The sequence below is a fragment of the Prosopis cineraria genome, unplaced genomic scaffold, assembly GCF_029017545.1.
Source record: "Prosopis cineraria cultivar Desert tree isolate PC_DT_omini unplaced genomic scaffold, ASM2901754v1 PC10, whole genome shotgun sequence".
NCBI classification, from domain to species: domain Eukaryota; kingdom Viridiplantae; phylum Streptophyta; class Magnoliopsida; order Fabales; family Fabaceae; genus Prosopis; species Prosopis cineraria.
Genome location: NW_026555341.1, coordinates 28,273,729 through 28,292,736, shown reverse-complemented (window position 1 = coordinate 28,292,736; position 19,008 = coordinate 28,273,729). Strand labels below are relative to the sequence as shown.

At 32.3% G+C, this 19,008-nt stretch overlaps 1 protein-coding gene across 2 annotated transcripts; it reads left to right on the top strand.

Moving 5' to 3' along the window:
* Positions 1-12,385: 12,385 nt before the first annotated feature.
* Positions 12,386-14,781, top strand: LOC129322894 (uncharacterized). 2 transcript variants are annotated; one of them, XM_054969351.1, is made up of 2 exons: positions 12,386-12,747; positions 13,583-14,781. In XM_054969351.1, the coding sequence occupies exon 2, from the start codon at positions 13,629-13,631 to the stop codon at positions 14,568-14,570; it is 942 nt and encodes a 313-aa protein (XP_054825326.1). In that variant the 5' UTR covers positions 12,386-12,747; positions 13,583-13,628; the 3' UTR covers positions 14,571-14,781. The 2 variants fall into 2 exon arrangements, with proteins under 2 accessions (XP_054825326.1, XP_054825325.1); XM_054969350.1 differs by having other exon boundaries at positions 12,386-12,754.
* Positions 14,782-19,008: the final 4,227 nt, after the last annotated feature.

The following is a 19,008-nucleotide window of genomic DNA, read 5'->3' as shown; positions in this document are numbered from 1 at the left end:
TTTCAATAAGAGTTATTTAACGCATTTGGCGTCAAGTTAAGGAAACAATGGATGCAAGTCATAGAAAGACAAACAGGTGTGGGAGAAAGGGACCTGATGTGAACATGCAACAACTCATGGCAATTCTTGTACATCAACAAACTACTTATAAGTCTCTTGCAACTACATTGGGGGTTAACAAAACATCACTGATCAGACTTAAGAAAAAAGGAGTTATATGGCACTACACAAGTGCAATCAAATCACATTTGAAGCAACAAAACAGGCTTGCTCAATTGAGGTGGTGCTTGTCCATGTTAGAACAAGAAATCATACCAAATGACCCTACTTTTTAGTCTATGCATAACATAATCCATATTAATGAAAAATGATTTTACATGACAAAGAAATCCCAGACCTACTACTTGGTAGTAGGGGAGGAGCCACCACATCGAACATGGAAAAACAAGAACAATGTTGGTAAGGTTATGTTCCTAGTTGCTATGGCTAAACTTAGATTTGATGTATAAGGGAATGAAATTTTCTCTAAGAAGATTAGGTTGTTTCCATTTGTAACAAAAAAGGCAGCAAGGAGAAGGAGTGTGAATGGAGCAAAGGTACAATGGAAATAAAACCAATCACTTCTATTACAAAAGAAGTGATGAAATCTTTCTTAATTGACAAAGTATTACCAACAATCAAAGCCAAATGGCCAACAAATCATGCAAGTAAAACTATCTTTGTTTAATAAGATAATGCTCCTTGTCACATTGATGACAATGATGTGGATTTTCGTTTGGCAGCAAGTGAGGATGGGTTTGACATTTGCTTGATTTCTCAACCCCTAATTCCCCTGATTTAAACATATTAGATCTTAATTATTTTAGAACAATTCAAGCATCACAACACCAAGAAGCACCTAAAACTATAAATGACCTTGTCAAGGCTATGGAAAAGTCATTTGAAGCTTACACATCTAAGCAATTAAATAAGATCTTCCTAAATGAAGATGGAGATACTAGAGAAGGAAGATGAAGATGGCACAACACCTTCGAGAAAGGTAATAGAAGGGACAATAGGGAGAGATATGAGTGAAGGTAATTTTGTTTGAACAATTTCAATCCTAAGATTGATTTTTCAATTCCAGAAAATGGTGGTATAAGGTAATCCCATTGTAAGGTGAGATAGGGACCGGGATTGGATTCCCTAATGATCAATACCAAACATGAAAACTTGAGCTTTTTCAATTTCAATCCCAATTCCAGCCCTTCAATCCCATCTACCAAAATGCGGCATAAGAGTTCAATAAAGTGTACATTGACTTAGGTACAATTAGTGCTTAACCAGTACATCATTGTGGATTGTCATCTACTCATGAACGAGAAGTCATGTATGGGCACTGAAACTATTTCCCATATTTAATTTGTTCATAGTTCTCCACATTATTAGTCCATTCGCACAATCACAAATGGTCTTGAATTAGATTTTTCATCTACCTAAGTATCATTATATTAAATTTTTGGGAAACTAGTGTCATTTCTCCTTATATTAACTTTTGCATCCTAACATGTCATTTTCCCACCATTACATGGTCCTGAATAAAATAAATCTGACCAAAAGTTTGCCCAACAAGCTATAAAAATGATTTCTATTTTGAAATGAAAAATATATTCCTAATAATGGCACAGCCTCTGCATAAAATCTCTATCATCCTTGTAGTTCATCTTACTTGCTTACTTTTTTGGTCACCGTCATGTCATTTCACTTTAGGAATTACTAAATATGAAGCTTTGATCAAATGGAAGCAAAGTCTCCCATACCAACCTGTTTTGGATTCATGGGTCCTTCCACCTAAAAACAGCTCAAAAGCAGCTCAAAGCCCATGTTCATGGTATGGAATAACATGTGATCATAACTCTGCAGGAAGTGTGATTGAAATAAACCTTGCATGCACTGGTCTTGAAGGTACCCTTCAAAATTTAAACTTCTTTACATTTTCAAATCTTCTTCATCTTAATCTCAACACAAACAACCTTACTGGAAGTATACCAGAAAACATTGGGTTGCTGTCTAAATTGCAATTCTTTGACCTTTTTGGAAATCTCCTCAATGGGACTTTACCTCTTTCTCTTTGACTCTTGTTTATGAGCTTGATGTTTCTTGTAACCCCATAACTAGGACATTAGACCCACGTCTTTTCCCATATGGTTCTGATCAACCCAAGATTGGATTGATTGGGATTAGAAATCTTCTTCTTTAAGACACCAAGCTTGGTGGTAGAATTCCAAACGAAATAGGGAATATAAGAAATTTAACTATGTTAGCTCTAGATGGTAATAGCTTCTATAGACCTATTCCTCTATCTCTTAGGAATTGTACACATTTAAGTGTCCTTAGGATGTCTCAAAACCAATTCTCAGGCATTATTCCTCCACATTTTAGGTGGATTGAGTGATCTATCAAATGTGCGCTCCCACATAAATAATTTATGTGGACCTGTTCCTTAAGAATTTGGAAACCTCTCTTCTTTAACTGTTTTGCATCTTGCTGAAAACAAATTCACTGGACAGTTGCCACCACAAGTGTGTAAAAGTAGAAAGCTAGTTAATTTCAGTGCTACCTACAATAGTTTCACTGGTCCAATCCCCATAAGCCTCAGAAACTATCCAGCTTTTTATAGAGTTAGACTTGAACATAACCAACTAACAGGTTATGCAGATCAACATTTTGGGGTGTATCCTAATCTTTCTCACTTTGACATCAGCTACAATAGGGTATAAGGTAAGCTTTCTGCAAATTGGGGTGCCTGTAAGAGCCTGCAATCTTTTAACATGGCTGGAAACTCAATCAATGGCACTATATCATATGAGATTTTTCAGTTAGACCAATTAGTAGAGCTTGATTTATCATCCAACCAAATATCTGGAGAGATTCCCCCTAAATAGGGAATTTCTCTAGGATGTCTGTTTTATCTTTGAGTAGCAACAAACTTTCAGGTTTCATACCGACTAGCATTAGAAAGTTGTCAAATTTGCAGACTTTAACTTTGTCATCAAACATGTTAAGAGGTCAAGTCCCTCCTCAAATAAGGGATTGCTTAAATTTGATGCGTTTAAATTTGAGCAACAATGACTTCATTAGCAAGGTCCCATACCAAGTTGGAAGTCTTAAATACTTACAAGATTTTTTGGATTTGAGTTACAATTCACTTTCTGGAGAAATCCCTAAGGATCTTAGTAAACTCAACAGCTTGATAAGCTTGAATATGTCTCACAACATTTTGTCAGGTCCTATCTCTAATTTCTAACAGCAATGCAAACTTGTCAATCCTCAATCTCTCTTACAATAATTTAGAGGGGCTTTTACAAAATAGTGGAATCTTCAATTCTTCTAATCCAGTGGATTTGAGTCACAACAAAAAGTTGTGTAGGAAGATCCAAGGTTTGAGACCCTGTAATGTTTGAATTATAAAACTACTTGGAGAAGGTAACAAAAAGAAAATTGTACTACTGGTTGCTTCTTCTTTAGTAGGTGCAATAATTGTTTTGTTGGGGCTAGTTTGGATTTTTGTTATTTGTAGGAAAAGAAACTCAAGAGCTTTAGAACATAAACCTAGAGCCAAAAGAGACAATCTATTCTCAATATGGCACTTTGATGGAAAATTTATGTATGATGACATAATTGAAGCAACTGAGAACTTTCATGAAAAATACTGCATATGTTTAGAAGCATGTGGAAAAGTTTACAAGCTGACATTGCCTAGAAAGGAAAAAGTCTTTGCCGTAAAAAAGTTTATATGTGAAGTTAAGAACCTTGATATTGAGAGTACAAAAGCTTTCAACGGTGAGATCAAGGTCTTGACAGAAACACGTCACCAAAACATTGTGAAGTTGTATGGATTTTGCTTTGCATGCATGTTTTACCTATGAGTACATGGAAAGAGGGAGCTTAGCTAATATGCTTAGAGATGATAAAGCATTAAAGTTGGCTCGATGAAAGAGGTTTAATATTATCAAGGGTGTAGTACAAACTTTATTTTACATGCATCATGATTGCAATCCACCAATTGTCCATAGAGACATATTTAGCAAAAATATTTTACTGTCTTCAAATCGTGAAGCCCATGTCTCAGATTTCAGCACAACAAGATTCTTGAAGCTTGATTCATCAATTTGGACAACATTTGCTGGAACATATGGCTATGATGCTCTGGGTGAGTGTTAATGTCACGTCCTGAAATATGAAAGTGACCGACACGGGATATACACCTAAATACACATCCCTTAAGCCTAATTCAAGAAATTTTCTATTTTTAAAAATACTTGTCATTTAAAATGATGCCTTAATATTTTTTATTTGTGGAAATTTTGAAAAAATCTCTCATGTACATAAGATTTTCTAAAATTTTATAATACAAATTTTCAATCAAATATCAGTCATCCAGGAGCTCAGCTCCTTTCAGCCAACAAACAGAATATATATATATATATATATATCGAACTAAGGATCCTAGTTATAGCATATGTGGAGCACCTAAAATTTAATTTACAAAATACAATTTCATAATTCAAACTATATATCAAAACCTACAGCATTCTCCATTTCCCAACCAGTGATAGACCTTTTAATGATCCCCAAGAGATACAGCATTAGCTAATGAATCTGAGACTAAAACATTTTCTAGTGAATAGCATCTCGAAAAATGGAGTTTAAAAGAGTAAAAATAATAAACGCAAACAATTATATAAAATAATTGCAAATATGATAATTAAATATTAAATTTATAAATCTTAATCATAACTATAAAATGAGAATAAATTGAAATTGCTTTATTCTATCATGTTTGAAAAAACTAAATTATTCACATGTGAATTAAAATAATATACTTACTAATTGAAATCATTGAAATTTAAAATATACAAGTTAATTGAAAATTTAAAATTTTGAAGACTTAACAAAACAGGTAACAAACGTGAACACACAATTCATGGGGGTAAAATAATCAGAGCCACGAAAACAGACGTGGACACACAGTCCATGAGGGTAAGTAACCAGATATGGTTGAAACCACGAATCAGACGTGAACATACAGTCCATGAGGGTAACTAACCAAACGTGGTCGAAGTCACGAAATAGACGCAGGCACAAGGCCTATGAATAACAGACGTGAGAATAGAGCTCACAAAAATCAAACTAGCTAGTTATTGACTATGACGCGCCAAAGGCTAACGAAACTATCATTAGCAACCAATGTTCTGCTCATAGTCATCTAAAATTCACTTTCCAAACATGCAAGAATAATCATTTTCTGAATTACAATTTGCATTCTCAACATCAAACTTGCATAATCATTTCAAACTTCAATTTAATATTCGTCGAAATAAAATTTCATAATAACGTTCATTCTTGCATTTATTTGGTAACAAAAATTTTTTAAAAATTGGTCAAAATAATTTCATCAGTCTTAAAAATATAACCCAGAAGGAAAATACATGTACCTATCATATCTCAATTATTCCTTGCCAAAATTGAATATATAATTTCACAAGATAAACTAATTTAATTAGCAAATGCCCAATACTTAACACAATCAATAATGATAATTAAAAATCATCTACATAAAATGTAATGTTTCAGTAAAAGAAATTTTATTGATAAATTAATAGGGATGCTATTCACTTGAATGTATAATTCTCAAGTGTATAATTTACTTCCAAACTAGTCTCCTATATGAAAATGCTTTGTTTTTAAATTCCTAATATTCAAATAATACCATTGTCATTTCCTAAAACATGCTTTACCATTCAAAAATATTTAATCCCAAACAACAGAAAAAATAAAAGAAAGAAAACTTTTACTTTTATCTTTATCAACATTGCATCAAACATTCCAAGAAAAATATATAAATAGCGATTTAATTCTTAAATTACCAACTCAAATATCTCTCCTAAAAATCTCAAATTTCTATTTTAACTTTCATTGCAAAATACATATGCCTTACAGGATTATTTAATCAATGATGACATACCTATCACATTTTTTTTGCCACTTAAAGACCAAAAATTTTCCTTTTTAAACATTCATCAAACATCCTTTACAAGGGTTGTCCTATAAACTAATCAACTTCCATTTTTCATTAAAAAAATTATCTACTAATAACTATTAAATTAACAACAATATAATTATCATATATATCTTGTCATCATATGGCAAGTTCTCCTAGTCGGCATTTCATCAAACACTTCAAAAGCATTACTCTAAATCTACGATTCCAACATATTTTCCCTTAAAATTCATTCCAACAGCTCTCAATATATGTTTTGAAAAAAAAAATGTCATTTGAACCCATTTCCTCTTAAAATAACCAAATACTTATATAAATCCTCAAAGTTTAGTTTGATTAAAATTTCCCATACTCCCTCTTATTCTCCTAACAGCCTCAACATAGGAAAATCAAGGCTTCATTTCTAGCCAACATCTAGTAATACACATGCAAAATCAAAAAGAGGAAGGAAGAAAAATTATAGCTTACCTAATCAGCTGAACATAAAGAACAGAGTTTAAAATTCCCTCAGCCCACATCGACGACTACCACCAAGAAAGAGATGCTACTCAGATCAACAATGACTGAAGTTGGAAGGAGAGTTGACCATGCTTGCAAGGAAGAAGAAACTGAAGCTCACAGTTGAACAGGGGAGGGATGGACTCGCAATCTGCAACCCCCACACAGTGGTTCTCGACGGACATTACAGCAGCGGCAAGCGAAGTTCCTACTCTCACCGAGGGCAAGTTAAATGGCGGAGAATAGAGGTGACTGGATCGAGAGTTCAAAGCTTTTGATCACAAATTTCTCTTGCTCTCACACGGACCAAAGATGAACCACAGCAGGAACAAGGAAGAATGTTACAGTCACCGAAATCGGTCCCACTGGAGGAGGAAGAAGACGGAGAGGGTAGATCGAAGAAGGGGTAGAGGCTACTATCAGATTCTCACTCTCCTACTCACTGATTTTGGAATTTTCAAAAATGAAGGAGGAGCAACTGTCGGTGGAGAAGAAAGAGAAATGCCAAAAATGCTCGCTGTTTTTCGCACGGTGGAAGATAAAAATCTGATTAAAGAAAATCTAAAAAATTACATGAAAGAGCACAAGGAAAAAGTACAAAAAATGGCACACAAAAATTATAAAAAAGAGCACAAATTTTTCTATAATTTAAAAAAAATAAAACCAAACTTTTAGTTAATAAAATTTGGACTCTAGACCTTCAAGAAAATTACTAGAGAAATTCCAATAATTTACTTCTCCCCACTTGCGATAAAACTAATCTAAAATTTAGGGTCATTACAGTTAAATTTTTTATATTAAGTATGTTTAAGAATAGTATCAAAATAACTTCAATCATTTGGTTAGACATATCTCAAACTCTATATTTTCACAATCTATCCTTAATTTCCATATGCGTAACTTTTTCAATTTAAGTCATTTGATTAGACACATTCTAGATTTTTTATATTTACGATCTATCTTCTAATTTTTAGATTCCTCTACTATGCTTTCTTCATTTTCTTCTTCTTGCATGAGCTTGTACTGTTTTTTAGGAGGCTCATCTTGTACTTTTTTTTTAGGAGGCTTAGGTTCTATTCTATCATCATCGTCATCATCATCTACTTCTCTTTTTAGTCTCTTATTTTTTTCATCCTTCAATTTTTTCCTTACATTTTTTTCTTAATTTTTTTATTAAGTATACTTAATGACAGTGGACTACTTCACCAAAATAGCTTAAACTATTTGATTAGAACATTCCAAGCTTCATATATTGATAATCTATGGTCTAATTTCTAGAAATGTGAAACTTCTTTATCTCTAATAGTGAGTTCCATATGAAACCTTGTTTAAAACTTTCAAGCACTTATATGATAATCTTTAGTTCATTTTGCCTTATTTAGAGCTTGCATAGACAATGGCAGTGACGGAGAAAATTGATCGACGTGTATAGCTTTGGTGTTTTGGCTATTGAGGTGCTTATGAAAGAGCATTTGGTGAATTAATATCCAATACCCAAACAAGTGGGTTGAATTAGATCAACTTGAAAGAGATTGTGACCCTCGTTTATCATCAACAAATTAGAAAAAACATGAAGAAATTGGCTTTGATTTGGCATCTAACTCTTTCATGCTTATAAGAAAATCCTCAATCTTGGCCAACCATGAGAATCTTTGCCTAGTTGATGGAAATGTAGAGTGCTCAAGAGACATGATTGGTGTCTGTTACTTTGTTTCTCTACAACTACAAGTAAAATAAGTGCCTAAAGTACATGTTATGTCTCATTTAGACATGTGCCAATGTCATGCGTTAAGAATTCTATTTTTCTTGATGAACGTGCATTGGTTAAATGCTGGTTCCAAAGTTTTTATTCCTTTAGTTGAGTTAGAAAAAAAGAACTTTTTCATGATTGAGTTGGGGATTAGTATTTGATTCAAGGGGAGGGGATAATGGAGAAAAAATAATTATAAATGGACAATTTTACCCTCATTTTATCAGTATTGAGATACTAGAAAAGTGTATCTGCATTTTTTAAACTTATTATGGAGGACATATTGATCAAGGTATGAAAATTTTTACCCCTCCCCTCCCAATCCCCCTAATTTAGAGGGGAGGATTTGGAAAGGATGGGAGGGGAGATTTTAAAATTTTTTCCCTCCACTCTCTTTTAATTTTTCAAACCAAACAAGTGAAGAGGGCAAAATCCCTCCCCTCTAACCAAACACCAAGCATTTGAATATTACATAATTTTCTTTTTCTCTTGTTTTTTTTTGAATGGTTGTGAATTTTGTTTTGGGCAACAATTTTTACTCTTTCATTGAGCAAAGATGGATTTTTTTTGGCCAAAAAACAAGTATTTTTTATTAATATTCATCACCAATAACTGAAGAAAAAAGAAACACTCAAAAAAGCCTAATGCTATGTTTGGATACATATGGATTTAGATTTGGATTTGAATTTAGATTTGAGTCAAATTCATTATTTGGGTAATTAAAAATATATGGATTTAGATTCGACCCAAATCCAAATCCAAGTTCTACCTCAATTTCTTCGTAATTTAAAATCCTTTCTAAACCCTATTATTTCAAATTCTAACTCAATCTCTTTTGTAATTTGACCTAAATCTACGAAGGCTTTATTAGCCTGCTAATGATAATTGAACTGGATCATTGAAGTTGATGAAAACAAACCACCACCGTTGATCGAGATGAAAGGCTAACGTTCACTGGGACCGGACCTACAGTGACGATCAGGATGAGATGATCGACTTCCACCAGGATTGAATAGGACCAGACTAATGACAATGATTGGGACGAGACCACTGGGGACTCGACGACCAACTTCCTTTAGGATCGAACTAACGACGACAACATGGATTGGACGGCCGACTTCCATTGGGACGAATAGACAGCGACAATTAGGAGTGGATGGCAGACTTCCACTAGAACTGGACTGACGGTGATTACCGAGACAGGACGACCAACTTCTAGTAGGACTAGATTGACGATAAAGACCAGGACGTGAAAATCAACTTCCAGTGGGACAGGATTGACGGCGATGTTGACGATAGGGATCAAACGGCCAACTTTATCCGAGACTGGATCAACCATGATGATCGGGATGAGACGACCAACTTCCATCGAGACGGACTAACAGTGACAATAATGATGAGATCAGAGATGGCTGACTTCCACTAGAACTTGACCTAACAGGACGGCTGAGTTCTATTGGAATCAAACTGACAGCAACCACCAAGACATGATGGCCAACTTTTACTGGGATTGGACGAACAGCTACGATAGGGATTAGACGACCAACTTCAACCGAGTCCCGTCTTGATGGTCATTGTTAGTTCGGTCCTGGTGGAAATCGATCATTCAGTCTTAATGATCTCCGTTGGTCTAGTCCTTATGGAAGTTGGTCGTTCGGTCCCTATCATTGCTATCAGTCCAGTCCCAATTGAAGTCAGCCAATCGGTCTCCATTATTGTCATCGATCTGGTTTTGGTGGAAGTTGGCCATCCGATTCCTATCTTCATGTTGCTTTGGTCTCGGTGGAAGTCAACTGTCACATCACGGACATCGCCAGTGCTACAGTCCCAGTCGGCTTTGACTATTTGATCCTGATAGAAGTTGGCCATTTGATCGACTTTGGCTAGTCGTCCAAGTTTCTTTTAAATTCAAATATATAATTTAAAATTTAAAATTTTTCTTTAGATCCAAACAAAGAATTTTGATATTATAATTTAAATTTTTTTATATCATCCAAACAAAGAATTTAAAATTTATAAATTTCAAAAATGAAATTTTAAATCCAAATTCTTAATTTAAATCCACCCATCCAAACACAACCTAAAGATTACAAGCTAACCCCAAAGAAACTCACCAAAAAAACACAAGCAAACTATAACAACATTTTTGGCAAAAAAAAAAAAACACTAACAACAGTGAACAGACTTATCAAGAAATTAAACCAAAATCCAAACACAAGAAAATAACAACAGGAAGACTACCGCTATGAACACTGCCGATCAAAGTAATAGTAATATTTAAATTTGTGAACCCAAGGAATAATGGACCTTAGGAATCATTGGGCTCTGAAAGATCATTGTCCATCTAAACTAACATATATATGTGTGTGTGTGTCAATTTTTTTTTGGTCATTAATATATTATATATATATATATATATATATATATATATCAATTGAAAAAGCTCAAGAGTACAAGAGGCCCGTCTATCTACATACAGGTTCAGATCTTGAACAAAAAATCAACAAACTCATCTTGCGTTCAGATTTTGCAAGAAATTAATCTTATGATTGTTGGTTGTAAGGATTGGCTACCAAAAAAAATAATTCATGACTAGTTAAAAAATAAAAAAATTGTGAAAGAAACTCAACAAAATAGCATATATTTCTTTTAAGGGCATGACTTAAGTATTTATTTTTAAATATTTAACACTCCATCTATTCAAAAATATAAAGGATTTTTTGAGGAATTAGATATTAAAAAAATATAAAGCATTTTTAATCTTTCAAAGTGTAATTATTACCTTTTTTTTTCAAAAGTGTCCCTATTAATGAATGACTTTACATTTATTGTGGAATATTTAATAGAAGTAAATGTGTGAAGATGGAGTTAGTTTGAAAGTAGATAACTATTTTATTGGGAGTGAGATTCAGTTAAAAATGCCTTACATTTTTGAACAGGGGAAGTATATTTTTATTCAATTAAGTGGTTTTAATATGTTAATAATATTAATAACAAAAAATTGTTATAGAATAAATAATTTATATATTAAACATATTGCATGCATATGTATTGATTTAATTAGAAATAAAATACCTCATGTTCATAAGACTAAGTATATAATTTTTTCACTTCTTTAAAACCTAATCCTTTTAGTTTATTAAATAAAGGAAAAATAAAAAGGCAGGGAGTGAAAGATATTTTAAAATAAAAATAAAAAAAGCACAAAAAAAATCAAAAGGAGGAGGTAAAGCAATAATTTAAGCTAAGCACATGTCAATTCAAATAAATTTAAAAAATTTTAGGGTCAGTTTTGAGAGTTTAAATTTTTTTTTTACTTTGAGTTTATTCAGGATGCCTGAAAAAGTCGAAAGAAATTCAGGCCAAGTTTGAACTTAAATAAATTTGGCTCGAATACCATAATTATTTTTTTTATTAATAAAATAAAATTAAAAGAAGATTAAAATTAAAAATTTACACTAGATGAGTTTGAAAATAATGGGGTGCAGGAAAACTTTGGAATTTGAATGATTTCTTGATCTTCCTTGTGCTCACTATCACTAGCGTAGAAAACTCTTTGACCAACTCTTTATTTTTTTAAAAAATTATGATATTTTATTATTGTGAGAATTATCATTATGGTTGTATCTTGCATGAGACATTACTTTTAAACATAGATTAATATTTTGATAATTGATACTTCCTCTGTTTTTATATAAAAAAAAAAGTATATCACACAGTTTAAAAAAATTAATTAATCATAATAATTATATTTAAAAATAAAAAAATAAATTTAAATAATCTATTTTAATCAATATAAGCTTGTATTAATTATTTTTTATTAATGTAAATTATAAAAAATGATTTAAAAAATATGTAATAAATTTACATTGAAATAGATAATTTTATTTATATAAAAAAATAAATAAAAAGTGATAGTTTTTATTACAAATATAAAGAGAGGAAGCATATTTTTATTTAAATTATATTATTTTAATTATATTTGGTTTAAATCGGATTTGACCTTTTATTGGATTATTAATTTGTGAACTGATATTTTGACCGATTTTGAATATATTAAAACCGGATAAATTAAAACAAAACACAACAAAACGGCGAGCAACTGCGAGAGAAAGGAACAATTTCTTTGTCAAGCGTTGACGCATTACGAATAAGGAAAGACGGCACATGAATCACGGCGAACGGATGCTATTCAGTCCAGCACAATTTCAGCGCTTCAATTCCGGCAAAGATGGTGAGAGATAAAGGCAGAGAAGATCGAAGTGATCGGAGAAGAAAAGCAATTACAAGATGCGGCGAATCTCGTAATGAGATTTTGGCAATTGGCATTAACACTACCGCTTAGAGCCATGATAAAGGCGGGCGATCAGACGCATAAAGTAGATGCGGCCAATCCTCTCATTTGCCGTGTGAGACTGTGAGCTTGATCGTGGTTGGAGGAGAAAGTTCCGGAGAGGTTAGAAGTAAGTCTGATTGTATTTTTGATTTCCCTCTTATTTCATTCTCGTTGTCTAGATATTTCATTCATGAGGTTCTGAGTTGAACTTGTTTTATGGGGATATTTATTGGTTTAGGATGTGCTCCTCTAGAGACTTCGTAAATCTGAACGATACTCTTTTGATTTATGATATTCAGCTCACTTTGGTTTTTTCCTTTGATGCTCTCAGAACGTTAGTTGTTGTTGATATTGGAGTTTACATCTGAATTGGGATTCTAGATGTTGTAAACGTTTCTTTGAGCCAGAAGTGATTTTTAATATCCTGTTGAGATTTTAGGGAATTTTGAGTTATTATTTAATCATTCAACAATGTGTTTTTAAGCAAAAGCAGAAACAGATTTGGCGTTGCAAACATATCTCGGTATCCTTATCTCCACCTCTGTGTGTGTGTGTGTGTGACTGTGCATCTATATTTGGATTCTAGTTCGTTGGGAATGTATGTGATATACATATACAAATTTTAGATATTGTAATAGGAGAAAGAAAAGGCAAATCGAAAGTCTTCTGGTGATTAAACGCTGCGTAAGTGAGCGTCTTCGATCACTGTACATACACACGCCTATGCAGCAACAATAAAGAATCTATATTTGGATTCCAGTTCATTGGGAATTGATACATGTACAAATTTGCTGTGTGTGAGTGAAGCACTTTGATCAATTTAATCTCCATCATCTTCATGAGATTGCATATGAAGTTTAGAAAAATGCCTTCCTCGTTGCCCCCTCTCTTTTCTCTCCTCTTCTTCGTTTTTTTCCCCCCTGAGGATTTTAATTTAATATTTTCTTGTTTTCAGACGCTTTGCAGCTGCATACCAATTTGCTGTTGAAGAGGAATCAGACATGGCTAATGCAACTCGAAAACCATTAAGGAGCAATCAAGGAAGCCTAAGCAGAAAAGCAGGACTTGCAGATCAAGAAGGTCGAAATTGTCGCACTGTAAATGAAAGAAAGCAGAGGAGGAGGATGAAGAACAGAGAATCTGCTGCGAGGTCAAGAGCTCGCAGGCAAAAATACATGATGGAATTGGAAGCGGAAGTTAACAAGTTGAAAGATGAGAACCAAGAATTTCAGAGGAAACAAGAACACCTGATGGAATTGGAAGCAGAAATTAAAAGATTGAAAGATGAGAACCAAGAAGTTGGGAAGAAGAAACAGGAATTCGCAAGGGAATTAGAAGCAGAAATCAAAAGGTTGAAAGATGAGAACCAAGAAGCTCAGAGGAAGGAGGAGCAGGAATATATGATGGAATTTAAAGCTGAAATTAAAAGGTTGAAAGATGAGAACAGAGAAGTTATGAGGTCCAAGCATGAATACATGATGAAATTGGAGGCAGAAATCAGAATGTTGAAAGATGAGAACCGAGAAGTTCAGAGGTCAAAGCAAGAATATGTGACAGAATTTGGAGCAGAAATTAAAAGGTTAAGAGATGAGAGCCAAGAAGTTCAGAGAGAAAACAAGAGGTTGAAAGATGAGAATCAAGAAGTTTGGAAGTCAAAGCAGGAATATATGATGGAATTTGGGGCAGAAATAAGAAGGTTGAAAGATGAGAACCGAGAACATACAATAGAATTGGAATCAGAAATCATAAGGTTAATAGATGAGAATCAAAAACTTCAAAAGAAGAATCAAGAGAATGAATCTTCCTTTGTTATTGTAAACAAGACAAGGCTTCCAATGAATCATGTACAAGTCAAGCAGGAACCACTAGACTTTCCACCAGACCCAATTTTCTTCTCTCTTGAAGAAGACTGGAAAATATCTGATGAGCTCCTCAGATTATAGGTGTCAAATATTTGGAATAAAAAAAGAAGAAGAAATTGTTTTTAGAATTGTCGTGTTAGATCTTTTGGAAGGCTCTGTTATGTCCTTTTAGTATTTATTCTTATTTTACGTTTTTCTTTTTTGCAACAATAAATGTGATTCTGGTGAATTCCGTTTTAATTAATTCTCGAATAAAAAAGATATATTAGTGTCTTCCAATCTTGCAAATTTCCATGATTTAAGACCAAGATCTTTCTCTTCAATTCTTCTGATTAAAGATGATTTTTTTTTTAATTACAAGATCACGGCAAAACCGTATAAAGAGATTAAAATTTAATCATATCTAAAACTAAGAGAGGTAGAATATCAAAAATCCTAATATTAAATGTATCATGTGATGGTCAATGGGTTAAGAGATCGGCATATCTATTTGTTTTTCTATGAAGAGGATCAAAAGTGATCATTCAATTTCTCATAACAAGTTCTTTAATCTTCATAATAGTGTCAAATAAAAAATGACTCTCAGAGTATGTGCAGTTAATAAATAACAATGCCTCCATCGAATTATAGTGAATATTGACTCTTGGTAATTTTTTATTCCAGCAAAGTTTTAGACCCTCAAAGATTTTCAGTGTTCTACTACTATGCTACGTCGATATCTTAGGTACTTGAAAAATTCTATAATTAAAGATGATTTGATTTTCCTTTCTCTTAGAAAGAATCCCAAAAAAATTTCTTTTATATTAAATGTTAATCTTTCAAATAAAATAAAATTCCATTCGATAAAAATAAAATTCCAAAAAGATTTCCTTTTTTAAAAAAGTAGCATAAAGCATCAAAAAAGTTAACATTTATTTATTTATTATTTTGATAAATAGGGAAAACGCCATAATCTTCATCAGTTAACAGTGAAACCACCTCAGCACAGTCACTCCAGAGTCCAGAGTTCCTCACAAATCTTCCTTTTAAAAAATAATTTATTATCTTCTCTTAAGGAAATAACCATATAAACAGATATCCAAAACATAATAGAGTATGGGTTGAAGTCATACCAAATGCACAGTCAGATCTAACCAACTATCCACCCAGAGACCACACTACGATAGTTCTTTCTAATATGCTCAGCAGATGGATCTTTAAGAGAGAGAGGGACTGAAGAATGAATCCTGAAAAGAGATATTTGTTCTGGGGTGATCTTTAAGAGAGAAAAAGAGCGAAAGAAGAATGAAGAACAAACACTGAAAAATCTTTAATTGAGAGAGAGAGAAAATGAAGAAACAAACACTGGGTGATCTTTGACAGAGAGGGAGGGAAAGAAAATGAACATTGAGAAGAGGTATTTGCTGAGTAGTGAATTGAATTCTCCTTCAACCAACCATCAGTATTTATAATGTGGGAGACTGTCACATAAAAAAAAAAAAATTAATCATCATAAATTCATCTCATAATAAAACGAAAAAATTGCGATTGAATATTTCACATTAATGTAGAGATAAACTTCCCAAATTGAATTCAATCAAGAATTAATTCACAATAAGTTCCTGGTTTCTGGTAAACCTCATTAAACCAAAATATACTGAATTAATATTCATTAATTTGATAACATTACCTGATTCCCATCAAGGATGGATATGTAATCCATACTCATTTTTTACAGCATTGTTTAGGATCTAACACCTCCAAAATTAAAAAAAAAACGTTAATTTTTTAATTAATTTTTTTCTAATCTTTTTTTAATTAAATTTATTTGGAAGAACTCTTCAAAATTATTAGATTAAAATATACTGAGTTTTTTTTTTTTTTCCCCTTTGGTTTTCTGGGTATCCTCACAGTTAGTAGTCATAAGATTAGTCCCTCAAAAAAATTGAGCACTATTTAAAAAAATTTCCTCTACTTTATTTTAATTACGTAATCTTTTTGTTTTTCAAAACTTATATGAACCTCCTCTAAAATTAATATTCACAAAACAAAAACTTACCTTATATTTTTAATATTTCATTTTATACACACAAGCACTAGTTATATGTTAAGTTACATATATTTCGACCAAAAAAATGTTAAGTCACATATATTAAATAAAAATTCCACTATTTAAGATGTTTAAAAATCATTCAAGTTATCCAAAAAAATTTTATGCACATATATTTTACTTTTTAAATTCATGTTTTAATTTTTCTTAGTTATATAACCTTGTTTATATAGTAATTACTTTAAAAATTAGATACATAAGGTGGCTAAAATATCACTTCAAACATTTGGAAAAAATTAATGCAATAGTTGTTTAATATAATCAGAAATAAATTAGCTAGTTAATATAATATACATTTTTGTTTCATTAAATTTATTAATTTAAACACAATGCTTTTAATTATTTATTTACATATTCTCATTTTTAATTATTTAAATTTATTTAAAGTGTGAGGAGAATAGACAATTATATTACAAGGACAAATTAATAATGTTAAATACTTCAAAATTATTACAAATAAAAATGTATGTGGTTATAATCTTTAATAGAATGTCCTAACAATATTAAAAATTATACTGTAGTATAGGTTTTTGAAACCAAAGTTTCTATAACTTTAAGTGCATGTTTGGATAACATTCTAACTTAAGTTAGGATGGCCTAAACCTAGGTTGGGATGTAAAAAGCTCAATTTATCATGTTTGGATAATAAAAAAACATCAACCATAGTTAGGCTCTCAACCAGCGTTCTTAATGAAGCTCGTCAACCCAGCTTTTTCATTGGCGTTCTGGCACTTGGGTGAATTAACGTGGGAGCATTAAATGCTTTTTAAATTTTTATTCTCTCTCCTCATTATCTGCAATCTACCCAAGTCTGTGAGTCCCAAGCCTCCTTCTTCGTTACTGCCGTCCCATGATTGCAGAGTTATCTGAGCTTGCAACTAATGCTTTGAGTTTATGAACGAAGACTGAAATGCTTGAAAGGTGTGATGCAGAAGTTGCTACGTCCAAGCTCCTATGATCCTACAATCTGCACTGTGGGTAGTGCTTCTTTCTCTCTTAGTCTTCTCTCAAGAACCCACAATCTCATGTTCTCGTTTCCTACCAAGAAACCTAATTATTCCCACTCCTGCAATGGCTACTTTTGCTTCATCTACTTCGTCTTTGGCTATGTCGTTTATCAGTAAGAAACCCTTTGCTTTAAGCTCTACTCCGTCGTCTCACTACTTGGCCACTCTAGCTGCTTCTTCGAGAAGTTGCTGCATCTGTAGGTGTGCAGTCAATGATAGGATGCTTTCTCCAGCATGGGTTTGTGGTTAAAGATGGAAGGAATGGGCCAAGAGTTGGGTGGTTGCATTCGAGCTCAGATGGCTCTTCTCTCACTGTTTCTGTACATGAAACTGCAAGCTCAGATAACTCTGTTATCGAAGATTCAGGGGAAGAGGGCAAAAGCACAACTTCATTGCCTTCAATGGTGAACTCACGACAACTCCCTCTCTCACGCCAACGGCCACTAAGAACAGAGAAGGAAGGAGAAAAAAAAGACAGAGATGGAAGATGGTTCCTCAGCTTCTTCACTCTGTTCCCTAGCAATTAGCATTTTTTACGTTTGAAAAGAAAGAGAGAGGAAAGAGAGAGGGGAAAAAATCTAATTAAGGTAGGGGCATAATTATTAATTTTTTGAGGCTAAAAAAATAAAATAAAATAATCAGGACCTGGAACACAAGAACTTACTCCACTAGAGCAACTCTCTTTAGTAAATTTGTATCAAAATACATAATATCATTAAAATGCCTCACCATCAATTTTTTTAATTTTAAATAAATTTCAGGTCAATGCATTTTGGAAATATAGAAGAATAGGTTTGTAATTATATGAAAAATACCCAAATTTAAATGTATGAAGGATTATTCTTAATATAATTAGAGATCAACTTATAAATCATATCAATTAAATATTAATTTTTATTGTTTTCATGGTTGAATATTTAAGATATTTTACTTATTAGTTGTGATTTTAACTTTAATTTTTTTTTATTGATTAGCTAGTCCAAAAAAAATAAACATGCTATTTAAGATTTAATATTAAGACAAAAATTTCATGCTTATTTTTTGCTATTAAATATCTCAACTGACTTTTGAATTAAACCATGCAAACGAATTTCAGTTTATCTGACTGACTTTTTAAAAATAGTATTCAAACATAAATCACGTTACATCAACTGACTTTTTTTCTAACCTCAGTTTTCTAACCTCAGTTGAATCCTAACCTTAGTTGTAAATTTTTTAAATCCAAACACACATTAAAACTAGTACGTAGGCCATGTGACACATGGGCTGTGTAAAAATAAAAAATAATTTTAAGTAAATAATAATACTTAATAGTTATTCAAAATATAAATGTTATTAGGTGAAAGTAAGTTTTAAATTAAACTTTGTAATATTAGCTATAACATTTATGAAGTACAAGGTGGTTTGAAATTAAAAATTATAA

What these genes read in the sequence shown, in the direction of transcription:
- LOC129322894 (XM_054969351.1), top strand. Translation starts at nt 13,629, where the DNA reads ATGGCTAATGCAACTCGAAAACCATTAAGGAGCAATCAAGGAAGCCTA.